The 14,889-nt window shown below is 50.3% G+C and overlaps 1 protein-coding gene across 1 annotated transcript in view; it reads left to right on the forward strand.

Annotated features, from left to right (window-relative positions):
- The window catches only part of LOC109318953 (parathyroid hormone/parathyroid hormone-related peptide receptor-like), a 51,554-nt gene that overhangs the window by 34,154 nt on the left and 2,511 nt on the right, over positions 1-14,889 (forward strand). The window contains exons 2-12 of the mRNA XM_019548459.1: positions 3,825-3,930; positions 5,184-5,294; positions 6,111-6,235; positions 7,114-7,208; positions 7,926-8,112; positions 8,992-9,145; positions 9,678-9,738; positions 9,964-10,030; positions 11,608-11,702; positions 12,692-12,833; positions 13,943-13,984. Coding sequence (XP_019404004.1) covers positions 3,825-3,930; positions 5,184-5,294; positions 6,111-6,235; positions 7,114-7,208; positions 7,926-8,112; positions 8,992-9,145; positions 9,678-9,738; positions 9,964-10,030; positions 11,608-11,702; positions 12,692-12,833; positions 13,943-13,984 — 1,185 coding nt within the window. The remainder of the gene's footprint in view (positions 1-3,824; positions 3,931-5,183; positions 5,295-6,110; positions 6,236-7,113; positions 7,209-7,925; positions 8,113-8,991; positions 9,146-9,677; positions 9,739-9,963; positions 10,031-11,607; positions 11,703-12,691; positions 12,834-13,942; positions 13,985-14,889) is intronic.

Below are 14,889 nucleotides of genomic sequence, written 5' to 3' on the forward strand. Positions count from 1 at the left end.
GAGGGGGTAAAAAGCACCCTGTTCAAATTTGCTGATGACACTATGATGTGGGGGGATGTGGGCACATTGGAAGGATGCACCAGGCTACAATCAGACCTAGACAGGTTACAAGGGTGGGCAGATGAGAATAGGATGGGTTTCAACACAGACAAGCCAACATGGCTTCATTGTGGGTAGGTCTTGCCTGACCAACCTCATTTCCTTCTATGACCAGGTAACACATTACCTGGAAAAAGGAGAAGAGGTGGATGCTGTGGCAGGCCTGTAGGGGGTGCTGTGGCACTAAGTCACCCACCTCACTGAGCCCAACCAAGCTTTGGATGCCTCTGCAGGGGTACCAACTTCTGGCCAACCCCCTTCTTGGATCATACCCACAAGCCTGGGGTGACCACTGCCACCACCCGGGGTCTGGTCTTTGTCTATGCTCTGTGCTTCCTTGGGTTTCACGGGCCTTGTAGACCTTGTGGGTGCTTAACCCACCATGGGATTCTGGGATGCTTTTTATGCCTTGGATCATTAACACTAGCCTCCCTTAATCAGTGGACCAAAAGGGAGCTAAAATGCTTGCCCAATCCCTCCCAAGCATGTACAACAAGGCTTGCTATAGCGGATAACTTTATTGGGTAGACAGGATAGGCATGGGGAGGGGTACAAGTCAGAAAAGTAGCAACAGAATAACCCTGAGCAAACAGAAGCGGCTTAGTAGCCTTTTGATGAGCTTTTAGAATGCTGTTACTAGCTACATTTTTGGTAAGTTACTCACATGTTCATCTGGAGTCTAAAAGAGCTCCAGAAGCCATGTGCTTGCTTCATGTTCCCAAATATGTCTGCCTCCACTTCCTCATGGAGGGGCTGTTTTATACACCTGTTGTGACCTCATCACTATGTTCCCACAAGAAGCAGGCCCATTGGCTGCTGATTGGTGCTTCCAAATGATACCACATGACCTGCAAAGGCAGGAACCTGAGACAAAAGGAGCAGGTTCCCCATCCCCTTCAAATTTTTACAGCCCAGCTAGTCCTGCAGGCACCATGGTAACACAGGAATGAGGGTTGGCTGCTGCCTTACAGCAGTGAGGCAGACTGGGGGCAATGAGGCAGATTTCTCCACAGTGTAATATATTTACATTTAAAAAAAGTCTTTGACTTGGTCTCCCATGATGTCCTCATGGTAAAATTGGGGATCTGCAGCCTTGACAACCTTATGGTCCAATGGCTGGGGAACTGGCTCCTTGTTTGGACCCAAAGAGTGATAATCGATGGAACCGAGTCAGCGTGGTGCATGGTGACCAGTAGCATCCCCCAAACCTCAGTACTTGGACCAGTGCTCTTTAATATATTTATAAATGATCTGGGTTTGGGTGTCAGAAGTGGACTGGCTAAGTTTGCAGATGACACTAAATTATGGGGAAGTGTGGTCATGCTAGAGGATAGGCTGGCAATTCAGGCTAACATGAACAGGCTCGCAAAGTGGGTGGATCAAAACCTGATGCCATTCAATATGGAGAAATGCAAGGTGTTCCACCTTGGGAGAAAAAACCCACATCATACAGGCTTGGCAGTGCTACACTCACTAGCAACATGACCAAAAGAGGCATGGGGGTCATGATTGACCACAAGATAAACATGAGCCACCAATGCGATGTTGCAGTCGGCAAAGCAAATAAAACTATGGCTTGCATCTACTGATGCATCGCATGCAAGACCTAGGAAGTCATCCTCTTGCTTTACTCAGCCGTGGTGAGGCCACAGCTGGAGTACTGCATCCAGTTCTAGGCTCCACACTTTAGAAAGGATGTAGAGAAGCTTGAGAGAGTCCAGAGGGGAGCCACATGCCTGATTAGAGGTCAAGAGAACAGGCCTTATGAGATGAGGCTGAGAGGCATGGGACTCTTCAGCCTGGAGAAGCGAAGACTCAGGGGTGACTTGGTGGCAGCCTGTAAGTATATGCCGGTTGCATCAGGAACTGGGGGAACATCTGTTCACTAGGGCATCCCAAGGGAAGACAAGGTCTGATGATCACAAACTGCTGGAAGACTGTTTTAGACTGGACATAAGGAAAAACTTTACCATCTGAGTCTCCAGAGTCTGGAACAGACTCCCCCAGAGGTGGTGCAAGGACCTAGTCTGGTTACCTTTAAGAAACACCTGGCTGCTTATCTTGCTTGTGTGATCTGACCCCAGCTGACTTCCTGCACCTTGGGCAGGGGGGATGGACCTGGTGATCTCACAAGGTCCCTTCCAGCCCTAATATCTATGAATCTATGAAAGTCAATTACAGAGAAGATGGAGATGGACTTTTCTCTGTGGCTGTAGGGGACAGGAGTAGGAGCATTGGCCTCAAGCTTCTGCAGGGGAAATTTAGTTTGGAGATTAGAAGGAACTTTTTTGACTATGAGAGTGATCAAGCATTGGAACAGACTGGGAAAAATTGTAAACTCTCTGTCCTTGGAAGTTTTCAAGAGCAGGTTAGACAGACACTTGGCTGGGATGGTTTAGTCAGGGACGATCTTGTCTTGACCAGAGGGCTGGACTAGATAATTTTGTGAGATCCCTTCCAGCCCTGCTTTCCCATGGTCCTATGTTTGATATATTAATGATACCATAAACCTGGGGTGAAGGCATGTCTAACCCTCTGCAGTGAGGTTTGAGGGCAGGTGCGAAAGCAGTGCCAGTGCTACAGATTACTTTGAAAGGCACACAATTTTGTCTCTGGTGTGCAGGGCCACTGCTCTGTCCCCAGCTGGTAGAGTACTGCCATTGCAGGACAACAGGGTGATTGTGACTGGACGCTGCAGGCCCCCTCCCAGGACATTGCTCTGAACCACGTGCCTCTTCTTTCATTTGCACCTTCAGAAATCAAATACCAACAACTCTTATCCCACCAGGGCATTCTAGTCACCAGCATTTGTGCAAACTTGGAGTCCTGACCAAAGGCATCATGTTTCACAGAGACCAATGATCATTGATCAGTCACTCAGGCCCAGCTTGATGTTGTAGCATTGGGTATGATTAGTGAGGGGGGAGACACAATTGGGTAGGGACACAACACCCTCCCCCCAGAAACACTGGAAAAGCCCATTCACTCAGCACATAATTACTGGTAGCAGCAACCCTATCACCTTCTAGCAAAGTAATGTGGAGCTGATGGGGAAAATTTGGGTTGGGGAATGATTCCTTATCTCTTGCCTTCACAACCTTGATGTCACATCAGTATTTGCCTTCATTACATCCTTCAGGCATGAGGCTGAACTGCCTTGCATCAGTCAGGATTCTCTTCATTACAGTAGTACTCTGGGGAGATTTGTAGTGAGAGATCACCCTTGCTCTCAATAGACAAGACAGAGGGTGGGAGGGGAAGCTGGGAAACAGAGTGAGAAAAGAGCTTGTCCCCCTATTACTCAGTGTGTCTTGATGTATGCTTAAAAAATATTTCACTAGATCTGAGCAACCAGTCATTGACCATTTATTAGTTACAGTGAGGGCCATGCTGGTACCAGTCGTATCTCAGCATCTAAGTAGAGAGCACATATGGCTCTACCCTTAGTTGCTTTGAGATGTGGAGTACTTTTACCTTCTTTGCCTGTATAGCACTGTACAGGCCACAGGCTGTTAGGGCCACGGTCATGTTTGGACTTCCTGACTCTGTGGAAAGCAACAACTTCCATGTTTTTCTCCTTTGGTCAAAATTTCCTTGGGCACCTTCCACTCCATCTCATATCCTTGCTTATGTGGGGTCTTTCCAGGAACATGCTGGCTCATCAGGGCCCACTCTGTAAACTGTATGAAGCAGTCCAGTGACTGCTGCTGTTTTTGACTTGGCAGGTTGACACTGATGACGTCCTTACAAAGGAAGAACAGATCTATCTGCTGATTGAAGCAAAGGAGCAGTGCCAGAAAACCATAAGAATCCAACTAGAGAAACCCAAAGGTACCACGGCAGATTTGCCAGGCATAGCCAACAAGACCAGGGAGAATTGGTAGACTCATGCAGTGTAAAAGCCTGTTTCCCCTGAAGTCAAGGGCAAGGATTTCACCCCTGGGCCCGATCCAGCAGCTGCTGAATCCAAGGAAAGTCTTTTCATTGACTCCAGTGAGCACCTTGGTTTGGTAATTCTTTGGGGCAGGCCCCACATTTTTGTTCTGTTCCTGCCTAATACTTAACACAGTGGAGTCTGGAGCCAGGACTGGAGCCTCTTTTTGCAATTATCATTATCAACCTGATTTGCTGCTCTCAACTTCCAGGCCTCATCCTGAGCTTGCTGGTTATTGTGCTCCATATACACACATAAAACAGATTCCTTAGAGAAACCCTGAGGCCTTTCCCACTCTAGAGTGTCAAGGCAGGTGGGCAGATGTGCCATGTCTCCTCCAACCAGCAAAAACCATCAAGAAACTTGTGTTTCCACGTCAGATACCTGCAGAATCTGGATGTGTCCTCTTTTGTGCTTTTGCCTAGTGGAGGGTTGATATTGCAGGGTGCATAGAGGCAGCCAGGGTGTGAGTATGTGTGGAAGCTAAAGGCAGCTAGATGTACCAGCTCAGTGGTAGGCAACCCCCAACACAAGTGCCCGAATGTGGCACATGAAGACATTTTGCTTGGCACATGTGCCTTGGGGAGGACAGCAGGGAAGGGACTGGGACTGTGCTGCCACAAGGATCGGGCCCTTTGCATCTCCCCCACCATCTATCTCGGCAGACCAATACAAGTCGAGGTTGTAGGTGTTTTTGGCAGTCTGCTCAAAGATGTTGTTGACCTCTGAACTAGCTGGTAGTCAATAGGCATGGAGACAGGACTGTTGGACTGGCGTGGATTGTGAGTTCAGTCAGCCTGGACTAGCATGGTTCCCTGCATCTTTGTACCATGGTAGCAGCCCTATAGCGTGCAGCCATTTAAGTAATACCATTGATAAAGTAGAGTGGCAGGCAGGTGCTGGCTGTGATCACTGCTCCTGAGCAACTTAGAATTGTGCACATCTGATCTCATTACATGGTTTAACTGTCTTGTCTCTACCACACTCCTGTCATTTACCTGCTACATCTTGTCTCTTTATTATTTATCATACTCTTATATATCACTGAGTGGAAAGGGGTCCTATCTGGCTGGGACCATCAAATGCACTACAAACGTCAAATAAGAATAATACTATCAATTAATGGGATTTGTCCTTGCTTCTTGGGCAGATACCAGCTGTTTTCCAGAGTGGGATGGAATTATCTGCTGGCCCAAGGGCTCTCCAAACCAACAGGTGTCAGTCCCGTGCCCAAAATACATCTATGATTTCAACCACAAAGGTAACTTCAGAATAACGTGTGGTCTGCCTGAGCTTATTCCTATTGTCTTTGCAAAGTCAGTTGATGAGAATAGGTTTTTCAAAGGGGCTTCAGAGAGAAAGGGAGCCAAATCCAAAAGAATTTCCCCTAACAAACTTCCCAGCCAAGGTGCTTTGATATTACCATGATGGACACAGCCCAGCTCAGACCAACCCCAGTTGGAAGGGAAGAGCCCAATGAAGGGACTGCTGCCACCACTGCTTCAACTGGCAGAACTATGTCAGGAGAGCCCTCTAGTGGAAATATGGCACATGGTAGCTGAAGGGGGACTGGATGCATTTATGTGAGACATGTTCATGTGGGGCTTTTGGCCTGCTGATATGTCCTCCACAGGAGGTTTACATTGAGCAGATTCTTTTTGGTATTGGTTGGTGGAACTGGAGCGTGCTCCGTCCACTCCATGCATTGACCTGGTATTGCAGTGCTTCCAGGACCGGTGCAAAAAAAAAAAAAGGGATTTCCATCATAGCTGTGGTTTCACACCCCTAACACAGCTGGGCCAGTAAAGATGTGCCCCGCCCCCACGGGCTAAGTCTTTGAGTGGTTTAATACATGTGGTCTGGTCTCTCCCTAGTGCCCAGCCTGACTGTAGTAGTCTGTCACCTCCTAGTAGCCAAAAGACTCCCTCCCTAAGCCAAGTGTGGGGTTTGTGCTGTTGGCCATCGGTTTGATCCCATGGCTTGCTGCAGAAGAGTGGGCTGTGCTGCTTAATACCTTGGGCCTGTTGAGTTTCTTTTGGCCACTGCTTCTGTCATGATCCCCGGGACTTCCTTTCAGGTCATGCCTACAGACAGTGTGATGCCTATGGGAGCTGGGAGCTAGCACTCAGCATCAACAAGACCTGGGCTAACTATACTGAATGCACCAAGTTCTTCACCCCTGAGCACCGGAGCCGAGAGAAGGTAACTCACAGTTGGGGGTGGGATGGGGAGGGACCCTAGCTGGGGCCAGAGGGTACATTTCCTGTGTGTGGGAGAAGGGCAGGGGCCAGAGTATCCAGAGCAATCTTTCATAGATTTCATAGACATTAGGGCTGGAAGGGACCTCAGAAGATCATTGAGTTCAGTCCCCTGCCCCAGGGGCAGGAAGTCAGCCAGGGTCACAGGATCCCAGCAAGATAGACATCCAAATGTTTCTTAAAAGAGTCCAGAGTAGGTGCTTGCACCACCTCTGGAGGCAGTGAGTGTGGTGCCCATTGCATACCTCCTGTGAGCTAAACATCTGCACCAGCCTCTCCCTTGTTCAGGAAGGAACTGTGTTTGCTCAGACGCCTCCAGCAACAGCCAGATGGAAGGGGCTGGCTGATCCCTCCCCACCAACTCCTCTCAACAGCAGTGGGTCCTGTGTCTGCCTCTGCTTCTGGTTGACCACCCCAAAATGTGCTGCTCCCAACTGGCTAGGCACTAGAGCTCCTTCAGCAGGTCCCCTGTATGGCAGTCAGCTTTACAGCTGCGCTGTGTTGTAGCCAGGGTTCCAGATATGGGAGCTGCAATCTTCTTGTCTGGGAGTGGTGGAGGACGTCTCCCATGACTGAGCCACATTTGAATCACAATGACCTGGCTCCTAGAAGTCTAGAAGTCTCCTTCCTGCTGCTAGGCTGGAGTGGACACAACCAGAGGCAGAACCAGGGTGTGCAATGGAGTGGTTACACTTCCCTTCCACAGTGAAGGTCACTTGCTGGTGGCTCCATTTCCCCATGGTCCCCCCTGTCTGGGTCCCCTTCTGTGTTTGAGGCATGGCTGGAGCCTTAGGCTAGACTAGGTGCATCCTTCTCTTCCAGGAAGTGTTTGACCGCCTGCACATGATGTACACGATAGGCTACTCCATCTCCCTGGCCTCCCTTCTTGTCGCTGTGAGCATCCTATGCTACTTCAAGTAAGGAGGGCCCTCCTTTTTATTACCCTTGAACCCCTTGCACCTGTCCACTGTGCTGGGGGCACCCTGTCATGACTGGCTGGTCAGCAGGAAGAGGCTGCCAGTGCAGATCAAGGGAAGCCCAGCACAACTCTAAGGCCAAATCACTGGCTTAATCTTTCTATATTTCTTGTGCAGTTAGGCCCTAACCAGAGCCCCGGATTAAGACCCTGCTTCCTGGGGGAATCAAAGTTCAAATCCTCACTCAGACTAGGCTTTTATATGTGGGGCTGTTGTCTACAGCAGATGGGATGTGATGGCACTGTGGTTGAGAGACATAACAGAGTTGCATGGCCTCGGTTATGCTACTGGTGTTTAATTAGTCTTGCTTGGCTCCAGGGGTGAGTTTGAGCCTTGCCCTGGACTCAAGATGAAGGCTGCCTCTAGGTGACCCAACATACATGGGCACCTAGTCACTGCACTGGGGAGTCAAAAGCATGGAAGTGATGCTAGCCATGGCATTCCTGAATGCTGTTGGCTGCTGGAGCTGGTGCCTTTCACCACATTCGCCTGATGGGCAGCTGGGCTTGGGCAGAGCTTTATTTTATAATAGGTCAGAGGTGAGTCCTCAGAACTGACCCCACATCCCTGGAAAGATGTTGAACCCAAGTCTTATGGTTTGTGCGAGGGGCATGTGCCTGCTTGCCACACCTGACCTCTCCTCTCTCCTGGGCACAGGCGCCTACATTGCACACGAAACTGCATCCACATCCACCTCTTCATCTCCTTTATCTGCCGGGCTGTGAGTATCTTTGTGAAGGACGTGGTTCTGTATTCTGGCTTGTTGCCTGAGGACCTGGAGAAGATACACCTTGAAGATCTGGAGAGTGAGCTGGTCCCTGTGGCAGGACACCAGACCCAGCTGGCAAGTAGCTGAAGGAAGAGTAACTCCTCTTTTTCCCAGAGGATAATGACCAGGGGCTGGGAGTGGAGGGAAGTTAGGAGCCTTGGTGTGTTTCTGACCCTGGACTAAAGTGAAATGCAGCACAGTTTCTGATTGCAACAGTAGCCAGGACAGCCCTGGGAAGACTTAGAGCAGCCCTGAGGGTGCCTGGGCTGTACTGCTGTAGGGTCATGCCAGGGATCGCAGAGGATCACTGACTAGTGCCACCTGATATTTGCTTGGGCCTGAGGGATTTCTCCCTGGCCTTAGGAGGTCCATTGCTCTGTTACAGGCTGGGGCAGGGGAAGTCTCTTCCTAGAAGGCAGAGATGTGGCAGGGTATATTTTTGCAAGAGAGTTGTGTGGTGGGATGTAGCCCCCACGCTTATTTTGCAGGGACAGCATGGATTAGCCTCAGCAGCCTCCTTGCTCAGCAGCAAGCTGCCCTTCAGAACAGGTCTAAGACTGGCTCAGAAAGAGGAACAGATAGCTAAGCAGCCCTGGCATTTCTAGTTAAAAGAAGCACAGAACATGCATATTATCCCAAGAAAGGTATGACTACATAACTACGCTGAGGTGACTTGGTAGTGACTGGGTTGCAGGCTCCTTTACCACATGTCCGTGCTGAGCACTGCTAAATGCCACGCTGGATCTGTGCAGTCCCCTCCCCATCTCAAAAGCCTCTTGGCAAGTAGGACCTTCTGTTCCCTCCTGGAAACTCCTTCCTTTATGTGAGCAGGAGACACATTCTCCCATGTAGAAAAGTGAAAGGTCAAAGCTAGAATAATGATCTTTAGGGATCCCAGGGGGTGATGCTGAAGTGCTCCTGTCCCTGACAATTCCTGTTCCTTCATGGCCACAGGTGGGCTGCAAGGTGGTGGTGACTCTTTTCCTCTATTTCCTGGCCACGAACCACTACTGGATCCTGGTGGAGGGTCTCTACCTGCACAGCTTAATCTTCATGGCCTTCCTCTCTAATAAGAACTACCTGTGGGCCCTCACCATCATTGGCTGGGGTAAGCACAGATCCCGCTCCATGAGCACAGGCCCCTGCCAATAAGACTATCAGGGAAGCTGATAGCTGTATCCCATACAATAGTAATTCTCAATCAGGGCTCTGTGGCACTTTGGGTTACCATGAGATCCTTTGAAGGGTGATACACAACATGTGAGCACTGCTAGGTGAGCAAACACCAACATATGATTCACCAGATAAACTCAAGTAGGAATCCATAGTGCTAAAACCATTCTGACCTGTTGTGATCTTTCTGATTTCTTTGGAACAGAGGTATTGCTTGATTATTTTTCTGTAATTAAAAAAATGAGTGAAAACTAAGAGCTGGCATTTTTTAATCAGTGCCATTAGTCTAGCAAGAGCGATGCCTGGAGGCTAAAGAACTTGAGAAATGCTGCCATGCAGTGTGCATGTCATGTAGTTAGGCTACTCTGCTTCTAGCCAGTAGATGTTACTGCGTACTAACACCCAGGCATGGGTACATTGTGCAAAACTTACACTCCAACCCTGTTGCTTGCTCTGCTTCCCTTCAGGTCTCCCTGCTGTGTTTGTGTCTATCTGGGCCAGTGTCAGGGCCTCCCTGGCAGATACACAGTACGTACGTTCAATTTATTTTCTCAAGAAGTGTTTGGGTGGGGAGGGGGGGTGGGAAGGGGACTATTTGTTGGGCTGCCTAGTGGGGGTTGTAACTCTAGCTGTGGGATCAACCTTCTTCCACCCAGGTCCACCTGAGACAAAGGTCAGGAGGAGACATAAACTGGATTTTATTCTCCGCGTTTATTTTGAGTTTCCGTCAACATTTTTTACTGGTTTCCTCAGATGCTGGGACCTCAGTGCTGGGAATCTGAAGTGGATATATCAAGTCCCTATCTTAGCAGCCATTGTGGTAAGACCCCTCTTGCTGAGCTGTCCTCACTCCAGTGCCAACTCCCCAAGTCTGTCCAAAAAACAACCACCTGGATCCCATAGAAATGGCACATTAGCTCCTCTTTCCATGGTAGTTCTCAGGCACTTACTAGAGCAAGGGTGGCCAACCTGTGTCATGCATGCCACAACTGGCATGGGCAGCTGCTGTGTGGCCTGCAACCCCCTGGTGTTTAGTAAATGGCGATGCCTGGAGGGAGGCAGGGAGCACAGCCCTTTGTGGAAGAGGAGGGACAGGAGACTGCTGTGAGAGGTGAAGGTGTTAACCCCTCTCTGACCCTCTAGCCAGTGAATTCAGGCATTAGTTCCTCACTCACCATATAAAACAGAGGTGGTTGTGGAACCAGGAAAGGGTTAACTTGGCTTTTGGCAGGGGCATCTCCTCTGGCAGCAGTGTCATCCCTCGGCTCTGTGCAAGTGAAGGCTCAAGCCCCCCTGCCTCCATTCAGGCATCCCAGGGTGCAAGCTGTATCAGCCACACCACTGGGGAGTGGGGACCATAGTGGCACACCTCCCAAAACAGCTGGCCACCACCGAACAAGAGTATCCAGGCAACTGCCTGCTTTTCTGCCTCATATGGGTTATCTCCTGGGAGGTGCTGATTGTTGGGTCTCCCAAAAGGAGAGTGTTCACAGCCAGGTTTACAAAGGTATTTGGCACCTGGGAAATTTACAGCAGCACCTATCCTGCTTTAGCATCACAGTAAATCCCACACAGTGCCCTTGCCCTACCCACCTGATGCCTAAATAGCTTTGCATGTCTGGCCTTTAATCATATGCTTGCCGGAACAGGGCTAGAGAGCACAATGCCCTGGCAGGACAGAGCCCAGGTTCTCCACCTGGCAGTTTGGTGCCACAGTGCCCTGTGTTTAGAAGCCAGGTATGTGACACACGTAGCCACCTGGAGAATATAATTGTGCTTTCACTTATACTTGAAACAGAGGCTGACTAGGACTCCAGCCCACAGGCTTTGGTTTCATAATCCAAAACTTCTCCTAGAAATATCTTCAGGATCTTAGGAAAAGCGGGGAGGGTTTTCAAAGTTAAATCAGAAGGGATCGAGGGTGAGCTCTGTTCTGTGGGAACGCGGGATGGGGAGTTTGTGGTGCAACTGCAATACACAGGATAAATGCTGTAGAAATCCCCTCCTCCCTCCCTGCCCTGCTCCCAGGGCTGGGTTCCCAAACATGGCACCATATGCTAAAGGCCCAGGGTAGCCAGCCACTCCAGGCAACATGATCCCAGCCAGAAAGCAGTCCCAGGAGAGGGGTATTTTCAGTGCTAATAATAATAAATATTGGAGCCTGGGTCCTGTGATCACACTGTGCAAAGGGAGTACCATACAACTTTGTTCTGACCTGGCCACTTTCTGCACCCTGTTATCCTGGGGTAGGAATGCAACTTCTATTTTACCTTGCCAGTGTCCCCAAATCCATCTTATGAGAGCTTTTTACAAGTTGCCCTTATCTAGCAGGAAATTTGCTCAGCTGACCACACTCTAGGCCTGGCTGATAATGTGATTGTGGGCATGTGTTGGCAGGTGAACTTCTTTCTTTTCCTCAACATTGTGAGAGTTCTGGCATCCAAGCTCTGGGAGACCAACACAGGGAAGTTGGACCCTCGGCAACAATACAGGTGGGCAGCTTGGTAAAGGGACAGGTTGCATAACCACAAGAGAATGAAGCCTTCTGCTTCTGGGTAGGAATAATTTCTGATTGGACCCTGGGGCAGAAGAGAGAAACTGTAATAACGCATGGTTCTTTTACATGGCCCAAGATCATCTCCTCCATCAGAGGTAGGGACAGCACTCCGGTCTCCTGAGTATCAGTACAGAGTTTTCACTGCTGCCCTGTGCAGGGTGGCATCCAGTCGCCAGCAAACGATACTGCAGGGGACATTTGACTTGAAGCCATGTCCTTTCTGTCATGTGGGTAACCAGAGTCAGTTTGGGGTAAGAGCAGGAGGGATCTTTCCAATGAGTCAGTTTTCCCCCTGAAGCTCAAGGCACTTTGTAACTTTCTGGTGTAGCAGTGGGATCAAATATCACTTGTTGAGACTGAGTACTGCAACCAGAGGCTTTTTTGTGTGTTATATTAAGTCCCAGCCTGACCCTCTTGCTTTGGGCTGGGAGCTCAGCATCTCTTCTGACACCACTAAGAAAAACCTGCTGGTGCTGGCAATCTTTTTTCCTGGTGAGTCCATATTAAGCCAATGCCTTAGCAGCCCTGTGCCATTCCACTGAGATGCTGAATGCTCATAGGCATGAGAGATCCCAGGGCCTTTTCCCTAGAGTGTATGCCTCAGCAGCTTTTTCTAGACCCATCTTCCCACCACTCCCCTGGCAATTTCACCTTCCCTTTTTAGCCTGAATTGTTGTCTGCTGTGTGTGCAGTGTTGAATCATCTGCCGTGTTCTTCTGAGAGGTGGCTGCCTTTCAGAGGCCATTAAAAACCCAGGAAAGCCATCTTCTTGGAGGGAAGGCACTCTAGAGGCATGCGGTGGCAGTTGCTTTATCCAGGGTACTGTACTGTACTGTAATCCTGGCAGTGGCTGAAAAGCCAAGAACAGGAGGTTGTGGAAAAGCAGATGCACACTAACCCCCCTGGAATGATTTCGCCTCTCAGGAAGCTGCTGAAGTCCACCCTGGTGCTGATGCCGCTCTTTGGAGTCCATTATGTGGTGTTCATGGCAGTGCCCTACACGGACGTCTCTGGGGTCCTGTGGCAAATCCAGATGCACTATGAGATGCTCTTCAACTCCTCTCAGGTTTGTCCATGCTGGGAGGTGGGTCATGCCCAGCACTCCTGCCCCAGCACAACCCAATTCTTGCTGTTTGGTTCTGGCAAGAACCAGTGTGGGACCACGTCTTCCTTTGCAAAATCCTCCTTTGTGAAAGCTCTTGGAGATCCACATGTGCGAAAACTTTGGCAGAGGTGGCTCCAGCTCAGCTTGCTCTGTGAGGCCCTGAAACTGGCCTTTGCTTTCCACATCTTCCCTTTTGCTGGCTGCTCTGCTGAGTCTGCCAAGCCATTCTGGGTAGCTCTGCTGGTTTTGAGCCTGGTTGTGGCTGGTTGCAACTGCCCTGCATAGTATGGGGATGGCTGGTTCAGCTCAACAAGCTGTGAATGGGAACAGGCTGAGCAAGGCAATTCTTTCAGGGGAACCACTGCTGCCAAAACATGAGGGGCCGGGGAAGCAGGCTAGTCAAAGTGCCACAAGCTGAGCTGGCCTGGCTGCCAGTCGCCTATCCCCACCTGGATCCAGCTGCCTGCTGGGCATGGCTGTTTGCTTTTAAGCTGCATCTCTTTCAGTTATGCGGTACTCAACAGGACAGATGCCCTGGGCTCCTAACTCCCTGTTCCTGGTTTGCCTGACCCTGCCTGCCAGGTCCTTGACTCCTCCAGATCCTGTCCTCCAATAGCCAGCTTTTTGCTTGTGGCTTAGCTTGGCTGTTGCCCATGTCCTGGTCCCATACAGCAATCACGGTCTGTTCCAACCTGGCTGGCTAGTGGCACTGTTCTGGATCCCTGCTCTCTGTTCCTGAGCCCCCTGCCTTATAGACCTCACTGCCTGACACCCCTGCTCCTGTCTCCTAGTCTGGACCCTTGCTTCCCTGACCTTGCCTGTTCCTGATCCCCTGGGCTGTGACCCCAATGGGTCATGCTCTGACTGCCTATGTTTTGGTTGCACCCCCTAACACAAATGGGGATCAGGTTCACAATACACATAGAATAGGGGCTCAGGAGATGTGGTGCCTGATGCTCTGAACTCTCCCTCTGGGCCAAGTTGGGAGCTGCACTAGGCTCACATTAGGGGTTTCCAGTACTTCTGGGGGGCACAACCACAGAAACTAAATCCATGTCTCTCTCTTGCAGGGTTTCTTTGTGGCTTTCATCTATTGCTTTTGTAATGGGGAGGTGAGTGAGCAGGGCTCAGCCCTGCAGTGTAGTCTTGGGATTCAGGTGCATTTCTTACCCCTCCACATGGGAGCTCCGCCATCACTGTAGGAACTATGGAGCCAGGCACATATCTGCAAGCCCAGGTGCAGCCAGGGGCTTCCCTTGGTACTTTGAAGGAGGGAGGCCCTTCATACCTCATGGAACCTATTCTGAAGTAACTTGTGCAAAAACCCTTTTGATGGTCACATACCTCTGGCGAGAGGGATGGACCAGGACCTGCCTGACCCTGCACATGCACTGAGCTGCTGCCTGCCACACTTGGCCCTGGTTCTGAAGAACAGCACTCACCAACCTCCTTGCTGGCACTCTCAGGTCAGGGACTGAACTGTCAGGCCCAGAGGCTGAAGGATCCTTCTAGCCCTGATAGGTGGGTAGTGGCGAGTCAGGTTAGCCTGGAAGTCTAAGGGCTGTGCTCACTGCACTGTCTATACTGGGCCCAGTTCATATGAGTGGGACTAGTCCTTGGGTCATTAACCTGACGCCACATAGAAGCATGAAATTTGCTTCCCTGCTGAGCAAACACAAATGCCAAGCTGGCAGTCTTCAGCTCCCTGCCTGGGAACATGCTTGACCACATCCCAGCCCTAGGCCTGCACCCAGAGTGGCCTCAGCCAAGCTCTTTGAGACAGATCCAGGCAGGTGCTGAGCACCTGCTTGGGTATGAGACCAGTGGGTGAAGAGGGCAGGTAGCTCCTCCTCCAGGATGCCCCCTACCTCCCAGGATCTGTCCCGTGCTGCACTGTGAAGTTCACTTGCATGGGAACACAGGCTTGGATTCTTCACTGACCACCTGCCAGGCTTCCTGGTCACTGTCCCTATCTAGTCCACTCTCTCAATGCAGTATGCTAGGGAAATTCAAAGAG

The sequence above is a fragment of the Crocodylus porosus genome, unplaced genomic scaffold (genome assembly GCF_001723895.1).
Source record: "Crocodylus porosus isolate Cpor-Errol unplaced genomic scaffold, CroPor_comp1, whole genome shotgun sequence".
In the NCBI taxonomy this organism is placed as follows: domain Eukaryota; kingdom Metazoa; phylum Chordata; order Crocodylia; family Crocodylidae; genus Crocodylus; species Crocodylus porosus.